The following is a 19,268-nucleotide window of genomic DNA, read 5'->3' on the forward strand; positions in this document are numbered from 1 at the left end:
TTCAGCTCAGCACCGCAAAAGAATAATAATTTAAAAAAAGAGGAAGGAGAAATGCAGCTGCAAGTTTCTCTTTGGGAACCCACACATTTGCACAGCCCTGGTAACTATAGTTTGGATCACCATGCATGACATGTTAACCAGGCCAGATAATTAATTCACTATTGATACATATGATATGTATCTGTGTACAGAAGTATAAGTGACATTATGTTTTAATAGACTTACTCTTATTTGCAGTGCATTTGATACTTTGGCTAAAGCACTTAACACCACAGATGGAGCAACAGCTCAGAATCTGGCAGATGGGATGGATCCCACAGGTGGTGGGAACATTCATGTAATCAGTAGGGATCAGTCTACGCCAATCATTGAAGTTGAAGGACCCCTCCTTACAGATACTCATGTGACATTTAAGGTGTGTATGTTCCCTTAATTTATTTGGGCAAATATGCCGAGAAGCACTAAAAAACCCCCACGACTTTTAACAAGCAAAAATAAGTCAGTGAAAATCATCTTCACTTCCCATGCTGTCTTTTTTCCTTGAGAGTTAACTATTTCATTGGAATTTCTTCAGCTGATGCCCATATTACAATTTATAAAGGAGGGAGCAATGGGTTACCCCTTAAACCCCAATGGTAAATTAAATACATGTGGCCACACGTGCTTTCTGGCACCGAATGAAGTCTTTTGACTGAAAAAGTTCTCCAGCTTCATAAAATTTGAGAGCAGGACACATTACTTGACTATAAACTGGAAGAGTTTTGTGACTATGTACCAAATGCCACACATCTGTAAAGTACAAAAATGAATTCACAATATATGTGTAAATTTCAGACTTTTCAAATTGCTAATAGTTTTATACATTTTACCTGAGTTACTCTATATTCACAGTCTTGAAGTGTTATCCCTAACTGTATTGCAGACCCTATTTTAAATTCAAACCAATTCTTTCTGAATACAAAGTGTGGCTTCATTTGAGCTGTCGTTTTAATGGGGCAGACTTTGTATTAAGATAGCTGGATTAAACTGTTACTGAGTTTGAAAGTTTAAAGAATTAACACTATAAAGTATAAAGGCATATGTATATTTATGGTTCTATAACAAAAGGCTCTGAACGTGTTCTGTATCCAAAACGCATCTATTAATGATTTTTAAAAGAATTGATGAAAATGGGCTTTTATACATGTACATTTCTGTTCTCTTACAGTTAACCATGCCAAGCCCAATGCCAGAGTATCTGAATGTGCATTACATTTGTGAGTCAGCATCCCGCTTACTTTTTCTTTCCATGCACTGGGCTAGATCCATTCCTGCTTTTCAAGCACTAGGGTGAGCAGATGATTTATTTTTAATTTTTTACATAAGGAATTTGAGAGATCTTCTCAGTCTAAACTAGCTGTGGAGAATGAAATTATCGCACATCAAATGACACCTCACTCTTCCACCTGTCAGACTCCTGACTCTTCCATGTCCCCACTTAGTTCTCACTAGACTCAACTCAATCTTTTCCATCTCCTTATATATCCCAGTCTCTATTTCCCCTTCGTAACAAAGCCTTTCCAACACCCCATATTCCTTTCACCCTTATTTTGTTATTGGTGCATGTGCTTCTGGGTTATGAAGCTGGCTTGCTGAAACTAATTATTTGTTAAACCACAACCCCAAATTCAGATGCAACAATATGCTGAGCTGAAGGGAAAACTAAATAAAGGTTTCCAGTGTCCTCCTTCCAGCTCCACTGGAAAAAAAGAGAGGAGGGGAAAGTGCCAGCCGTAAGAGGCTAGATTCATGAACACTGTGCTAATCCAAGGTTGCCAATATTTTTATACCCAAGGGTACATTTCTGAGCAAGTGCTAGGGGTGCCACCCCTCCTAATCACACACAGATGAGAAAGTATCTATATGCACACTTTAGAATTGACCTGAACCTTGGAAAGCTCATATAGATGAAAGAGGAAATGGAAATATGCAAGTTCCTCATTCAGCCCTCTTCAATGAAGAAGAGGTAACAACCCTCACCATCTCATGGCGAAGGGCACAGTGAATGGGAGGTGGGGGCTCAGAGGCTTCTCTGGCACCAAGGAAGACCTCCTGGGCACCACATTAGCGGCCTCTTGGGTAAACCATGGTTTAGTGTGAAATCCTAACGCGGCTATCAATTTCAGTTAAACCGTCAGAAAATCTTACACAGATCCTTTTGTGTATTTTGCTAGAATATTTTATGTCTATTGTGGGAGGGAGCTTAAGCAGTTCAAAGTAACCAGCACATTATCTTTAAATAAGGGTTCTACAGTTTTCTTCTGTAATCAAGATTCTACTGACTTTTTATCGTGTTTTGAAGATTTCTGTAGAACTTGGGAACATTGCATTTTGGCACAGGCTATGAAGTAGTGTATTGCATAACTGCTGATATTCTTTTTGTCAGATATTTTGCCTGTGACTGCTTTTCTCCCTCTCTTGATTCTATGGTTCTTAACTGTAAGTTCATATGTAATATTACATTTTCTGTGTTGCTGTTCAGCATGGAGACTACGAAGATGGGGGTGGGATCTCAAAAAATATTTGGAATGAGCGGAGCAAGCAAAGGACTTTGTAAGCAGCTGCCATATTGTCCATTTTTCAGGACAATTTTTCTTCCAGCTGTAACTGTTTTTTGAATGGGAACATTTGCCCTCCTACAAGCTAACACAAATTCCACCATTCTTTTCAGCACAGCAACACGAGCCAGTCAAACATTGCATATAATACTATTGCATAAAATAAACTTACCTACAATAAAATCCTAATGGAGCCCTAATGTTCAGTAGTTACAAAAAAGAATTATAATCTATGCAGAAAAAATGTTACTGATAAATCTTACTATATTTATTTGCTTTTGCACCTTTAGGCAGGACTGTAATACAAGCCTTGTGCGTGCATGCTGGAATGAACTGTTTACTTTAGGCCTTGCACAATGTGCACAGGTGATGAGCTTGTCAACTATTCTGGCAGCCATTGTCAACCATCTACAGAACAGCATACAGGAAGGTATGTGTGGCTATTTTTTAAGGCTGTGATTCTAAGCACAGTTAATAAGTTGTAATCATGTCATTAGGACTTGCTTTCCAAGTATATGTGTATAGAATCTAGGTGCTAAAAGCATCTGTTGGGTGGGAATAAAAATTTTACCAAGTTGTTTCTAGAAAAAATGTTTCACCCACAACAAGGCATGGAGCACATGTGTTGGGTTGTATATTCAGCTGCTACATTGTGGTTGACGAGGAAACCTTGCCCACTTAGCAAGGCAGAGGGGAATACACCAACCACTGTAATATTTATTCTCTTGTGCACATATTTGTTTTCTGTCATAAAGGTTTCCTTGAAGAATTTACTGATTTTCATAGTAGATTTATGAAACCAAATCAAATAGTTCTTCAGAAAAACACAAGAGTCCTTTGGCTTTTTTGTGTTTATTTTTAAAATTATAGGCAGAAGTTTTAAATGGAGCTCTAAATGTGGAACAATTATTGTAGCCTATTTAATAGGCAGTTGATAGTAACAATTACTGTATGAAAGCCAATGAATAGCCACTTAACTGCACTAGAAAACTATATGAGAAACAACAGTGTCATGCATGAATTTTGGCTTAATTCTTTCCAAAGAGAACAGGTACCAGTTGGAAAGTATCTACTGGATGTAGAGATTCTGAACTGTGGACTACCTTGCATGGTTTGCAAAAAAAAAAGGTCAATGTTTAGTAATAAACATGAGTAAAATGTACATCTGGAATTCCATACCTTTCTGTTCTTGCCTACTTTCATTTCTGGATATAGCAGAGTCTGTCCCAAGAATGCTGCCTTTGTCCAGCAGATAACAGACATATCAGTACAAAAACCATCTGCTAGAACAGTAATACTATATTACTAAGTTGCAGGCTCATGTATCTACAGGAGAACTTTTTAGTACGATGGGTTTGGTTTTGGCTGTCTTGTTGTGCTTGTTATGGGTCTAGAAAAATAAAGTTAGCAGTTACCAACATTTACTGATTTAATTTGTTAAATCCTTTCAAACTTAATTATAATAGGCAGGTTCCGCCCCCAAGCAAAGCCCTCAAAAACAACAGAACTGATGTAGTTCCTCTGGGCAAGGAAAGAGGCAGGATATTCAGAGGCCATGGAGAGGTAGGTGCCCTACGTTTGATTAAGTGTAGGGCTGTAAGGTTTTCCAGCATCCCAGATTTGTGGAAAGAACAGGCACAGTGAAATTACTGGCCTCGTGGAAAGCAAAGGATCACGGTAGATAAGAGAGCTTGCTGCAACTGTATGGTTGTAGCCTTTTGATTTAAACCAATTTTTGAAGGCCATGGATAGATAGAATAATTAAAGCAATGTTTCTTGCCCCAAGGTTTGGGGTGTAGGTTAGATTAAACAGCAAGATCATTGCTATTCTTTGATCAAGAGAAAAGAACAACTTGCAGCCTTCTATTTGTGCAATGTTTAACAAATGTAGATTAAAGGTTTTCAATATGGTGGCAGAAGAGTCATAAATATCTACAGTTATTACCAACACAGGCCAAGGAAAATATTTAAGTCATAGCGAACTTTGCTTTTTATATATATAGGTCATGCAGCATGCAGTTCTTAACAGGCGAAAATGGGGAACTAGTTCTTGAATGGCAACTTTCTGTTCAGAATCTTTTTCTACAAAAGGCATCTGTTCTCCTGCATTGACTTGCATAAATGCAAATGTTACAGTATAAAGAACAAAAAAAAATGCCTCATACTGAGAAGGAATCATTCCACAAACCTTTACAATTTAAACTCCCCGACATACCTATCATCTAAAGAAAAATGTCAAGTGCTCTTAAATTCTGATAAATTACAATAAAGATTGGATTTTCCTCAATCATTTTAAGAAGGAATTGAAAATAGCATGAAGGAGTGGACAGTCTTGAAATGTTATCACACCCATGCCATCTTTCCCCCCGACACACTTCAGCCTGGCACCAATTCTATAGTTTCCCAACTAGAACCACCTCCTTACCTCGTACACTGCTTCATTAATTTTCAGATTGTCTACACTGTTAACAAAATAGCAAGGGGTAAGTTTCTGGCATATGGAGGAGAGTATAGAAACATTCAATTAAATCTATGAAGCATTAAAAAGATGAGGGTAAGCTGCTGATTCCAGTCTGCAAGATAGAACATATATTTCTAAATATGCATTTATAGAGGGAAACTGTCAGTCATCATTACATTAAGCTTTGTCTTTCAAATAACTAGATAACATACCTGTCTGGGTAATGCATTTTAGGTTACTTGGCAGTCACTTAGGTCTCTAGTGAACATTTGGTTATATTCCAGAGCCTCTGTAATTCAGTACATATGGAAGCTTCTGGTTTACGAATTAAAACTCACTGAGTAACCAGACATGTGTAAAAAATGTAGCAGTTTGATACATTTTTCCATGAAAGGCTGCATACGTTTGAACAGTTTAAAACTGGTTGTCATCTGAAAAAGTCTAGATAGTTGGTGGACTTACAGTTTTGCGCTCTGTTAAGAGAATGTGTAATGTCTACTTGTAGATAAACTTTCCGGAGACCGAATAAAACAAGTGATGGAACACATCTGGAAGCTTCAGGAGTTCTGTAATAGCATGGCTAAGCTTGATATTGATGGATATGAATATGCTTACCTTAAAGCTATAGTCCTCTTTAGTCCTGGTAAGGCATTTGGTAATTATTCCCTTCTCTTAAATTCTGTTTTGGTGCTCAGTTTACAAGAGGTTAATACTCTGACACCAGTTAAATCCAATGCTGAAGAAAATGCTACAAATGAAGGTACTTCATAATATACAGTGGTGCCTCGCAAGACGAAATTAATCCGTTCCGCGAGTCTCTTCGTCTAGCAGTTTTTTCGTCTTGCGAAGCACGGCTATTAGCGGATTAGCGCTATTAGCGGCTTTTGGCGGCTTAGCGGATCAGCTGATAAGCAGCTTAGCGGCTTAGAAAAGGGGGGGGAAAGGGGAAAAAACCGCAGGAACTCGCAAGACATTTTCGTCTTGCGAAGCAAGCCCATAGGGAAATTCGTTTTGCGAAGCGCCTCCAAAACGGAAAACCCTTTCGTCTAGCGGGTTTTCCGTCTTGCAAGGCATTCGTCTTGCGGGGCACCACTGTAGTTCAATTAACTGACATATTTTTGTTTATTTTTCCTTTTGGTTTTATTGGGATTTACTTATGTTTAATATCAAAGTATTAGCCAGATGCTTTCTTAAAAGCTATATCATCAATCCACCCTTTTGCTGCTATTTCATCTGTCCACATCTGGAATACCCTCAGCAGCATGAAATACTCAGTAATACACTTGAGGATAACCCTAAAGCAGACAGTGTAAGGCTGGTGGATTGCAACCAGTCTGCTACAGTTTTTCCACAGCCTGCACACCACTTGTGCTTAACTTAGGCTTTCCAGGAGGAAGCATTAATAGCGTGGGATGCAGTCTGCAGAGACATTACCTGTCCTTGTGCCAGAAGAAATACTTGGTGACAAAACTGGCCCTCCGCTGTGGATTTTGAGTAAAAAGCTGAATTGTGCAGGACATCTAAAGTTTGGGAGAAGGCTTTGTTTGCAAAGTTGACAATGTTTTGTATTGGGTGTGGAATATTAACAGAAATATGTCTGGTAGCTTTTAATTTTAAAAATTATAAAGGAAAATGCTATTACCTATTTCACCCACTTACACTAAATTTGTACTGTTTAAGAAGCAAATTAACAGTGCAGCCATCTCCTGATATTTAACTCTGTAATTTGTCTCCCAGTTTCATCTATAGTAATCATTTTTTATCTTGAATAGACTTTAGAGTGAAGAATATTAAATATTTTTGTGTTTTTAGTCTACTGTATATTTTCATTCGGGACGTGGGTGGCGCTGTGGGTTAAACCACAGAGCCTAGGACTTGCTGATCAGAAGGTCGGTGGTTCGAATTCCCGCGACGGGGTGAGCTCCCGTTGCTTGGTCCCAGCTCCTGCCAACCTAGCAGTTCGAAAGCACGTCAAAGTGCAAGTAGATAAATAGGTACCGCTCCGGCGGGAAGGTAAACAGCGTTTCCATGCACTGCTCTGGTTCGCGCGGCTTAGTCATGCTGGCCACATGACCCAGAAGCTGTACCCCGGCTCCCTCGGCCAATAAAGCGCGATGAGTACCGCAACCCTAGAGTCAGTCACGACTTGACCTGATGGTCAGGGGTCCCTTTACCTTTTTATATTTTCATTGTTTTTACTTTTGTACATTACCTGATAATGTTTATATGACAGGCAGTATATAAATATTTTGAAATAACTTTAAAAGAATGTATAAATGGCACACAAACATTTGAGTGTCCCAAGAGACTGAAATATTACTATTTCTAATGTCAGATTTGTATCCATTTATTTTGTGTAGAGGCCAACCTGCTTATTTTCTGTGGAAAGCAGAAAGTCATGCGATAGCATATATTGCCTCTGGAAGTAATTCAACAGAAGATTCTTTCTAAAAATAAATGTCATGTTTTTGATACAAGTAAATGCACAATGACATGTTTGTGTTTTCTTTAGATCACCCTGGTCTCACAAGCTCCAGCCAAATAGAAAAATTCCAGGAGAAAGCTCAGATGGAGTTACAAGACTATGTTCAAAAAACGTATCCAGAAGATACTTACAGGTATTTTATCTCTCTCGCACTTACCTGGAAGTACTGTATTTTTCACCCCAAAGGACGCACTTTTTCCCCTCCAAAAATGAAGGGGAAATCTGGGTGCGTCCTGTGGGGCGAATGCAGGCTTTCGCTGAAGCTTGGAGAGCGAGAGGGGTCGGTGCGCACCGACCCCTCTCGCTCTCCAGGCTTCAGGAAGACATCCGCAGCCTAGGCAGCCCTGAAGCAGAGCGCCCCTTGCGCTGGGAGGTCCCGCAGGGCTCCCCATGCTGCGGATAGCAGCCTGCCGCGCGGCGTGCCCTGAAGCAGAGCGCCCCTCGCGCCAGGCAGACATCGGCCAGCCCCACAAGCTCGGGGGACAGCGGGGAGGCACAGCGCCGCCATCCCGCTGTTCCCCGACCTGGTTTGGGGAAAACATTTTTTCCTTAATTTCCCCCCCCCCCCAAAAAAAACTAGGTGCATCCTATGGGACGGAGGGTCCTATGGGAAGAAAAATACGGTAATTCCTGTTGTTTCCAAGTAGATGTGTGCTGAGTTGTATTCTTTCCCCCCTCTGTTACCCATTGGGACCTGAATTGGCTTAGGTGTCCAGTGATGATAAAATCCACAAGTAAAGTGTAACAACATTTAGTGTTGTTAGCTAGAGGATTTGTGAGTAATAATAATATATACAAGCTGTTAAAACTCTGAAAACTTAGATTAAAAATAATGGTCTTATTGCTACATATATAAAAGCAGAATATGGTTTTAAGCTCTTGTAAATGGTTACATTTAGAACCTCATACATTTATGAGGTTATTCTCTATTTGTAAACAAAAACAAAAAGTCAGATAGGTATGAAAATACAAAATTGGATTAAAAATTATTTGAACTCTCCCAAGCCAGTGGGGTTGCTGTGAACTGTTTAAAAATATTTGTAAAAACATGTTGGCAAACTTGAATCATTTCATAATCCATCTCCTCTTCGATAGTTATGGGATCAGTTGCCCCGTGGTGCTTCATCTACATATCTCCCTTTTCAGTGTTTTTAAAAATTGCATTTAATTTACTAAGCTACCAGGGATCCTATTTATTTCTACAGAAATGAATGAAACAGTGAAACAACTAACTGTCTATGCTAATTCTGTTTCAAGCAACTTCTCAAGATAAGATAGGGAAACAGCACTTTGCCTGTATCATAAATTCTATTTTGGGGGGTTGTAAATAAATATATCTGTACATTCCTGTGTGTGTGTCCCCCCCATCCCCTGGAAAAAAAAACCCTGTTACAAAGCGCAGGGTTCTAGGATGCTGGACTAGATGGTCCATTGGCCTGACTCAGCAAGCTCTTCTTCTGTTCTTTTTTCACCTAATCAAGTTGCTATAAGTGGATGCCAAACTGGTAACCTGATGTATACCTTTTCATATTCTACTGTCTTCTTATTTCAGACTAGCCCGGATTCTAGTTCGCCTGCCAGCACTTAGACTGATGAGCTCTAGCATTACTGAAGAACTCTTTTTTACTGGGCTCATTGGAAATGTTCCAATAGACAGTATCATCCCTTACATATTGAAAATGGAGACAGCAGAATATAATGGCCAAATAACAGGCTCATCTTCCTAGAAGAGATCAGTGCGTCTTCACAGATCAACCAAGTAATCATAAGTCACTGATTAACCTTGGCATTGTGTATAAATATTTTGATCATGTTCCCTTTTCTTGTTAAATTTATTCTTTTCCATACTGAAAGAACAACTTATTCCTATCAACATTGAAAAACAAGATTTTAAAACCTGCAAAAAACGCTTTTTCTAGGATTCACTTCTGCCAGAAGAAATACTTTAATGCCTTCTGATGAAAGGGTTACAGGGAATTGCTGAGCAAGATTTTTATTTGGAAATTATCTGTGAGCAAAAATAGGTTCTATAATATCAGAATACTTATTAAAAAGTACTTAAGTAAGAATGCTGGCTTGGATCCAAAGAACTGCAGGTGGAGTTCTGCTCATGAAATGAGTCTCTCTCTTAATCCCTCTTCCTTCATGCAGCCACGCCAAGTCACTCGTAAGCAGTAACAACCCATGCAGCAGTGCAGGTGGGGCACCACTGCTCTTGATTTTCAGACACAGTATGCCACTGGCACACTCTCTATTCTCCACAGGATGGAGAGGGGCGAGGAGCTCAGGGCTGTGTAGGCACAGGAGGGCATGTGTTTGGCTCTGTCATACCATGCAAATCTGATTGGCAAGTCTGATTGGTTCTATCATACCACCCAGCCCCAAATTGCTCACCGGGGCAAGACGGTTTGAGCCCAACTGCGTCCTGGCCCAATTGCACTGGCTGCCAATTAGTTTCCAGGCCCAATTAAAGTGCTGGTTTTGATCTATAAAGCCTTAAACGGCTCAGGGTCACAATACCTTGAGGACTGCCTCTCTCCATATAAACCAACCTGGACTCCTCAATCATCATCTCAGGCCCTGCTTCATGTGCCTTCTCCATGAGTGTTGCAGAGGGTGGCAACCCGAGAAGGGGCCTTTTCTGCAGTGGCTTCCCGTTTGTGGACTGCTCTCCCCAGGGAGATCCATCTGGCACCTTCATTATACATTTTTAGGCACCAGGCGAAAGTGTTCCTCTTCAATCAGGCCTTTGGCTAATCAATATTCTGTGGCCTTTTGATTGGTTGCAGGAAGCTCCTGCAGCCAATTGGAAGCTGCAGAAGCCCTGCCGGACGTTTGGCTCCCAAAAATAGTTCCAAAAATAGTATTTGTGGGAGATGGGGTTATTGTTTTCTTCTCAACTATTTATTTTTGTGCTTTTATCCTGCATTTTTATCTTGTGAACAGCCCTGAGATCTTCAGATGAAGGGCTGTATATAGATTTAATAATATAAATAAATTTAATAATATAAATAACCCCCCCCCCAGGTAATCGTCAGTGATGCGCTGTGTTCAGAAGCCAGGAGAGCAGTAGTGTCCTTACCTATGCCACCACATGGGCTGCTACTGCCTATGGGTCAGGTCAGGCTCCAGAGTGTTATGCAGTGCCACATGGAAGGTTGCAGCTGGCAGAGAAAACTGTCAACATACTCACCCTTGAGCAAGCAGGAGTGCTTTCCACAAAGGGTTCTTTGTATCCAAGCCCATATTTTATATATTTTAATTTATATTTTAAAATTACCAGGATGTAGTCATTATCAGCACTTTCAAAGCACTTCTTGTTAAAGCTATGATTTTGTCATCCTCTTGCTTGTATGAGCAAGGTAAGTGATTAATAGCATTCAGGGTAAATGAATAATTGTGTTTTAAATGCAGTCATATGCTAGTGATTTCTGTGAAAACATGGAAGAGCTGTGGGAGACAATCATTTATGCTACAAAATTTCAATTGTATGTGTTTATTAATAATGTGATCCTTTCCATGAGATTTCTATACTATTTGAAGTTAAACTTTACTAAATGTTTACAGCATAAGTGACACAAGATTTATGGCTTTGCTGTCAGCTGAGTAAGATGCCGTAGAAGTTATTCACACTAGAAAAGAGCATTCTAACTTCTTGGCTTTGTAAAGGGTAACCATTGAGATTTTCGAGCCTGGTGCTGTTTACTTATAAATGCTGTAGCATAAGATGCCTTTTTATTGTGCTGCATCAGTCGCTAAGTGATGAGGATGCTATCAGTTTCAAAAGCAGCAAATGTGTCCTTTAGTACATTATAATTTCAAACTCATTCATTCTGTCTGACACTTGAGAATACTATTTTGGCATATCACATTGTCCAGTACTGTGGTTACTTCAGAATTTGAGGCTTAGTCTTTTTCTTAAAGTTTAGAAACTCTGTTTTACGGTCCAGATCCTATATGTTTCTACTCAGGAGAAAGTTCCACTGGGTTCAGTGAAACTTACTCCCAGGATTATAGCTGCTCTGAGCAATCCCTAGCTATGGTAAGTCAGTGTAACTTAAAACAGCTTGAGTTTCCCCATCCCAAACTCCTTTCAGGAGGAATTCAACTGACGCCACCTTTTTCACTTGTCACATTATGCCAGGTTGCTAGGTCACATGGCCCAGTTGAAAGGGGGTTAGAATAGGTCTCCCCTTGCTCTGCCATGTCCCTTTGGGGGGACTTATGATAGTTGAGCCCCGGCTGAGCCAGAGTGGGGGACTTATGCTGGTTTAGCCACTCAACTAGGAAAGCCAACTCTCTCATCCTGGAGAATCTTTGGTTTGAATTGCACTGTTTGCCGTTTTCCAACCTGCACTTCCAATACAGCATATTATATTCTGAGCCACTTTGCGCATGGCATTTTCTATACCTGGGCATAATTCTGTAGCAAAAAGTGTGCAGTCAGCTGCATGCGTATCATACAGCTGCCCATTACCACATGCTTGCATCTGTTAAGGTGTGCTTTGTTCTATTGTATCCAAACACACATAAATAACTCTTGACAAAATAGGCATTTCAATGATTTCCCCACTTTGCAAGACTCATGGAAATATATTTCCATACAGATCTTACCTCTATATAGGAAAAGTATCATGCATGAAGGGACTCCCTGCTCCAATAACATAATTTTGTGGATTCTTTTTAAAGTTTGGAGTACTAAGAAATGTGTCATAACCTGTCAAAATGCTTCCAAGGGCTGGCCATTTTCTGTTTGATCTGTGTTGCTTTATTTTTAAGATAATGTGTTGTTAATCACACGAAAACAACTTCTCAGATTGCTCTTCATTTGAGATCATATTCCAACAAGGTTATTTTTTGTCTTTCTAGTTAAGCTCTCTGGTGGAATGTTGGAGGGATGTCTTACAGGACCAGGCACAGTTCAGTCACCTATTTATCCCCATTCATAAGAATCTTCATTTATAACCTACATTTCAGGAAGGAATTCAGTGATTACTTAAGCTGGCATAGCCCCGGAGATCATTAAACTACACTACTCTAAATGATGATTCGCTTAGTAAGCTCCTGGGTGTATCCAAATCAATTACACTTCCTACTTTTAAAAATGTTTAAAAAACAGGGTGAGATACAATGTAATGCAAGTGGCCTGCACAGTGGGCTATTTCTTCCTTTCCCCCATTCCGAACCTCCAAAACTTGTTTTTGAGAATTGGGAGGCCCTCTGGAGCAGTTTTTATGGGGGCACAGGGGGCTGGAGAGTAGAGAAGAGAATCAAGAAGCACCCTTGTGCAAGCAGATTTCTATTGCGTAAGTGGACAGACAACATTGGGTGTCACTTCCTTTAATTCACACAAGAACTGCTTCAGAGGAAGTGAAACAGTGTTGTGTTTCCTTGACTTACTGTTTAGCTCTGACTTTATTCCTAAAATAATTTATGCACTTGCAGTCAATAGTACTGTGAGCACTGAACGCCTTTCAGTAAAGAAAATACAATGTCAAAATCATGATTAAAATTAATCAACTCTTGTCTTAAATATAAATGACAAAAGACACAACATGATGAACCTACTATACTATTGTGGTATAAACAAATTAAGATATAATCATATATTTTAGAGTATGTATAGTGTCAAGACTTGAGTGTGCACTTTTAATGAAATTTGTAATTTACATGATAAAATATCCTAAAAATAATTTTAGTACAATTTTGAGACCAAAAATGATTCCTTATAAAACTCAGAGGAGCATATACTTTTAAAAGTGATGTCTGCTACACTGAAATCTGTGCGTTGCAGGTTTGCACAGCTTCATCCACAAACCTTAAATTAATTTAGTTCTGCTTTATTTTGGATCCAGCTGAAGTACTGTTTTTAAATAGTGTCATTTAATGACTGCTATGAAATATTTCAATATTTAATTTTTTGCTAAAAGGCACCTGTTTTGTCATTCACTGTTTCCCATCTAGCCTAGCTTGCATATTCTTAAGAAAAAAAGTGTACAGTGGTGCCTCGCAAGATGAAATTAATCCGTTCCGCGAGTCTCTTCGTCTTGTGGTTTTTTCGTCTTGCGAAGCACGGCTGTTAGCGGCTATTAATGGCTTAGCGGCTTAGCAGCTTTAAGAAAAAGGGAAAAAACTCGCAAGACGTTTCGTCTTGCGAAGCAAGCCCATAGGGAAATTCGTCTTGCGGAACGACTCAAAAAACGGAAAACTCGTCTAGCGAGTTTTTCGTCTTGCGGGGCACCACTGTATGTAATTGCTCATTGTTGATTATAGTTCAGATTGTCTAGGTCAGGGGTCTGCAACCCGCGGCTCCAGAGCCGCATGTGCCGCGGCTCCAGGGCAGATACTAGCGAGGGGAGGAGGCGCATTGTGCGCCCCGACACTCCCCACTGTGGCGGGCGCTGTACTGGCTGTGACGTCGCATGGGGGCGGTGCGTGCGTTAGTCACGCACCGTCCCAACGTCACCTTCCCGCCCGCTACATTGTAAGGGGCATGTACGCTGGTCACTGTTTTGAAGGGGAGTGAAGAACACACACACACACAAAAAGGTAACTTGTTAATTTAATGTTTATTTCTCTGAGGAGGAGTAATTCTGAGGGGTCAAACAAAAAAATAATTAAAAAGTGACAAAAAATTATTTTTATAATGACGAGTTTTGCGGCTCCCAGTTTTTTTTTTTCTTCGGAAACGGGTCCAAGTGGCTCTTTTTGTCTTAAAGGTTGCAGACCCCTGGTCTAGGGTTACTTAGTAAGCATCCTTGGAAGCAACTTCATTTTGAGATCAGTAAGATACATGTATTTATCTATCTACAAGATTGGAAACGTAAGCATTTAAAACAAATTTACTGTGTGCCCTGCCAATTGTTAAATAAGATGGCAATCTTGAGTTTAATTGATTTCAGAGGGACTTAGACATGCATGTCTATTAGTCTGCAGCCTCAGTGGATTATAGGAGAGTTTATGTGGCAAGCTAACTAACATCATGTTCTCCCCCAAAACTTCACTTGCCATGAGTTACAGGGGTTCTGAGTTCTGCAAATGGTTCCTGTGAAAGGAGAGTCATAATTTAAAAAGTATGTGTCTGTAGGTGTTCCTGTTTCTTCAGAACCAACTTGTGATGTAACATTGGAGGGAGGAAGAATATGCCTTTGATGGGGGGGGGAGTCAAATAAGGTCTACCCAAGCTCTTGAGCTCCCCTAAAGAAGTGCTTTGGATCCCGGCCATATTTATTTGTGTGTATGATGTTTTATGTGCTTGTATCTAACTTAGTCTGATATATTATGTACAGTGTAATATAAAGTGTGTATGTATGTATATAGAACTATGTACAGTCATGTAATCATATATATCAGATTTCTATATGTTAACAAAAAAAAGATTTATAAATGCATTGCAAAGATTGAGCTTCCTAAATTTTATTTCTTGCTCAAAGCTCAGTCCTAGTATGATCATTTGCATCTCACCTTCCTTGGTAGAGTAGGTACCTGTTTCTAAACCCAGGATGTATTTGCACTTTTTCTTAAATACTGAAACTATTTAATAGTTCCACATGTTATTTCTAAATACACCCAAGCCCTGTTGAAATGAAATGAGGTTGTGCAGTGATAGTGTTTGGTGAATTGCATCTGTGGACCATAAACATTTCTATGTTATTGACACATGCAAAGGGGGCTCTTAAAACTCTTCTGAAAGGTTTGGCTTTTTAAAAATATAGATATATACAGTCTTCTTTTCTAAAGCATGTAAAGCTTCATCACTGTGTTTATAATGTCTGTACGTCCCTTGAAGTTGCTAATGAGAAGGAACAAGGTTGCTGCACAACAGATGTGTGTAGTTTTGTATTGACAACCATCTTGTGTAACTGAGCATAAGGCAAACTGCAGGAGTAGCGTCATAAATGTCACTATCTGCTAGCTACATAATACATGGCACCATATCTTTCCTGGCAAATAAATACATTTCTTTTTAGAGACAGACCACTAAAAGGAATATTTTTTAAAAAAAAACCAAGCTTTTAGGAATTGTCTTATGCTACTAGTGAAAGTCTATGGAAGGTTTCCAGATAACCTGTGCAGGAAAATAGTTTGTGTGTTACAGACAATATTTCTTACTGTCCTACCTTCCCTAAAACCTGTTTATATAGTTACTCTGGCTTGCTTAGGCATTCTTTCCTTCTTTTCCCATGGAAGAAACTTTGGTTTCAGATGGAAACAGTTGGTCAAGAATGACAGCTAGCTGAGCATGCACGAGTCATATAGAATGTGGTCCGAGATAATTTTGAACATATTTTAAGGGAGACGTTTTCTTTTAAAGAAAGAGTAGTAGATTTGTGAAGTAAATAAAGGACAAGATGCTTCCTGGTACATTGAAAGATCTCCGACAACATTCCAAGAAAGAGACATTTCTCCCTTTCCTCTTTTGGCATGTGTGGATGAGAGCCATACACCCAAGCGGGAAGCCAAGATATTATAGGCTATGGCAGGTCTGTGTGTGCCTCCCATGTCATCATCCAATCTTCGCTTTCTTTGGAATTGAAGTAACATGCTTAGCATGGAGGGCGGCAGGAGATTGATGGAGGACTTGGGAGGTGTTACACACTTTGCTTTTTCCACGATGCCTTGGCACCCTATCCACATCCTTCCACATCCAGAGGAAAAGAGAAATTGGTCTCTTGTGAGGATCACTGCACATACAGGTACCTTGGTTTTTGAACAGAATACATGCTGGGAGTTCATTCGACTCCCAGAACAAATTCGAAAATCAAAGCGCAGCTTCCAATTGGCTGCAGGAGTGTCCTGCAGCCAATCGGAAGCCGTGCTGGACATTCGGCTTCCGAAAACCAGAACACTCACTTCCGGGTTTTGATCGTTCAGGAGCCAATTTGTTCGGGAACCAAGGCATTCAGCTTCCAAGGTACAACTGTATTATACTAACATTAGGAAGAACTATGCCCAAAGTTAATTTTTGGAAAATGAAGCTTTCTGTTCTCTTCACCACCTTAACAATCCTCCTGATGCCTATACAGTCTAAGACCTGATCTCCACACATTTTCCTACTGGTCAGTGCTCTAGGTCTGATCTTTTAAAAGTTTTGGTGAACTAAGGAGTGCTCCTAGTAGTTGCATACAATCTAGCTCCTGCATCTAGTCTTGCACTTGCAGGATTTGAGTTCTGACTGTAAAGTTCATAAATGCTCCTTTATATTGGGCACGCAATCCTTGGAGAAGTATTTCTGCCCAGCTTCCATTTCCTGACCTGCTGCTTAATAAATGTACATAGTGGGGGTTTTTTTGGGGGGGGTTTAAAAAAAAAAGATTTCAACTGTGGATGTTTTTGAAACATTTTTGGCAGGAAGCTCCATTGATTTAGTGTTATGACAATCGGTACTCTGTTTGCTTTAATTAAAGTGAAGTCTTCTTGAATAGAAGGCTTCTATCATAAAATGATTTCCCCCTTTTTTTTTGTTCCTTAAAAGGTACAATCCCCTGTAATAGAGGTACTAACCTGATTTCTGTTTCTGGTAAATGGATGATTTAAGCTGTTTCTGGAAACAAGTATGTTACTTTTGCTTTCTGTATCACATTTGGAGGGGCAGGGGTGTGAAAAATGGAAATCTTACCATAAGGCTAGAGGAGTTTTCAGTAGTCTATTGACCAAAATACAATATATTTACTTGCAGTATCTATGGAACTCATATGCCGAAAAGACTTCTGTGACTAACCACTAATTCTAAATAACACCATTGTTCACAATAGTTTTGTAACAAAACAACTGCTCATATTTATCCATTATATAATTGTTGTATGTATTTGGAAAACCCTTCAAGCGCTAAGCTCTTATTAAAGCTAACCTATTTGCCACAAAATAGGTGATAATTCCCTGGGGTATCTTTTGTAACCCTGTGCTTTTCATTGTCCATTGTCTCTGTATCTTCTTTTTTTAAATACAAGGTTTAAAACCTGACAAAAGCTGTTGCTTCCTCACAGTTTATTTTGTGAAATCAGCTTTGTAAATGTGATAGCATTTAAAATAGCATGTTCTTTTTTATCTGAATTTTTATATCTAATCAGTGTCTTCAGTCATGAAGAGAAATTTGCATTGTTGTGTGTGTATATAGAGTATTGCAGTGCATGCTTATGCATTTTATTAAATGCTGTCTAAATGTGGCATTATATTGTTGTGGCTTAATATTTCTGCCTACAGAAGGTTTATACTATTAAAATAAATAAAGACCCTTTTATGGCCTCTGAGTTCTTTTTTCAGAGCAGGTAATTATGGCATAACTAAAAAAATTTTGAATGGGTTTACAATATTCTTTGAGAATGCCTTGAGAGTAATGTTAGGATCCAAAGAATTGTTCATCTACCGGTAATTTTGGCTGCCTAATAGGGTTTTATCCAAGTGTTTCTTCAACATAAGAATGTTTTCTCATCCTTGCCATAGGGCAAATGACTTTTCAGACAAGGAGGATTTTAAAAGCAGTTTGCGGTAGTTGGGGTTGGCTTCTGCCTAAAAGTGGAGGAAATCAAAAATCTCCACTGGGCATGCCTGAAATAGCTCTTTGGATACTGGCCAGAGTACTGGAGCAGTTTTAACTGTATGGAGAAAAACACCGTTTTCTTGACTGGTTGCGACCTACAAAGCCCCATTTGACTTCTGAGTTATTTGAAAAACCAACCACTTTCTCTCTGCTGGTTCTCATAGGATCTTTCTTTCCTGCCTACTTCTGAAGGGCATTTAGTTGGAATGCGGGAGAGGGCCTTAGTTGCCAACGCCAGTCTCTCTAACTCCTTGCAAAAGGACCTACAGTCAGCAAATAAATAATTTTATTTAGAATTTGGTCCATTGGCTGAATTGAAAATATGTTGACTTTTTACACCTGTTTTTCTGTTTTGTTATTTGATTATATTTGATTATTTTTAAGTATATTTTGTGGTGTTAGTTGCTTTGACTATCATTTGGTGGAGCAGCGGGATACATATTTAACAAGAATGGAAGAAGCTCCACATGGTGAAAATACTGTGTTCAATACAATTCCTGTTGGCCAGGAAGGAAGCATTTGAACATTTCTGAGTGCTGAGCTGTGAGATGCATTTCCTTTTTTCCATATTTTGAGAACCTTGCTATTTGGATTTTTATTTTAACAGAAGCTGGCTTTCTTCACTCCACATATGATCAGGGTCACTATATATTATTTAGGGTATGTTTAAGGAAAAAACGTGGTTCCATAAGGGAAAGATGCCATACTCAATTTGGTACTAGATTTTTTTGGAAATCAAAGCTTTGCCCTCCTAGTTCATTTACTTCAATGCTGAAAACTCGGCCTTGTACTGAAGCCGCCGCTTCAAACTTTACAAACGAGCCGAAGTATTTCGACATTCCACTGGCGGCGTTTCCTCGCAGCAGCAGCATCAGAACAGGATCTCGTGCAGCGCAAAGTTGTGAGAACAGCCTGCGTAACTTTCCCATGCACTCAAATAGTATATGCTGGTGGTTGCAAATCAGCGCCGCCAGCCGAACGTCTGGAATGCGCGTTTGTGCATTTTACCGAATGCCTCTCCGTTTGCGCAGTTCTAGGTATCTCGCTCTCACTATTCTCTCGGATCGCAGTGTAAACAGACCCCCGATGCTTGCACTTCCTCTTCCGATCCCATGCGCTCCGATTCGTCCCGCCTCCTCCGCTCTCCCGGAGACTACACTTCCCGCATCCCCTTGCGATCGGCGC

General features: G+C 39.7%; 1 protein-coding gene and 1 long non-coding RNA gene across 9 annotated transcripts in view; both read left to right on the top strand.

Annotated features, from left to right (window-relative positions):
- NR2C2 (nuclear receptor subfamily 2 group C member 2) overlaps window positions 1–9,356 on the top strand; it is a 33,996-nt gene extending 24,640 nt beyond the window's left edge. For 5 of the 8 annotated variants that reach the window (XM_081852973.1, XM_081852977.1, XM_081852975.1 and 2 more), the window contains 6 exons: window positions 238–415; window positions 1,208–1,329; window positions 2,888–3,027; window positions 5,564–5,701; window positions 7,571–7,676; window positions 9,096–9,356. In XM_081852973.1, the coding sequence (XP_081709099.1) occupies window positions 238–415; window positions 1,208–1,329; window positions 2,888–3,027; window positions 5,564–5,701; window positions 7,571–7,676; window positions 9,096–9,270 (859 nt within the window). In that variant the 3' untranslated portion in view covers window positions 9,271–9,356. Of the gene's footprint in view, window positions 1–237; window positions 416–1,207; window positions 1,330–2,887; window positions 3,028–4,063; window positions 4,161–5,049; window positions 5,153–5,563; window positions 5,702–7,570; window positions 7,677–9,095 lie in introns of those variants that run through there. The other 3 variants (XM_081852976.1, XM_081852978.1, XM_081852979.1) reach the window with 3 other exon arrangements.
- A 4,431-nt stretch (window positions 9,357–13,787) lies between these two features.
- On the top strand, window positions 13,788–17,777 carry LOC309337372. Its single transcript, XR_014154220.1, has 2 exons — window positions 13,788–13,830; window positions 14,283–17,777. It is a non-coding gene; the product is annotated as an uncharacterized lncRNA (long non-coding RNA).
- Window positions 17,778–19,268: the final 1,491 nt, after the last annotated feature.

This window comes from Podarcis erhardii (assembly GCF_964252035.2).
Source record: "Podarcis erhardii genome assembly, chromosome: 2".
Taxonomy (NCBI): domain Eukaryota; kingdom Metazoa; phylum Chordata; class Lepidosauria; order Squamata; family Lacertidae; genus Podarcis; species Podarcis erhardii.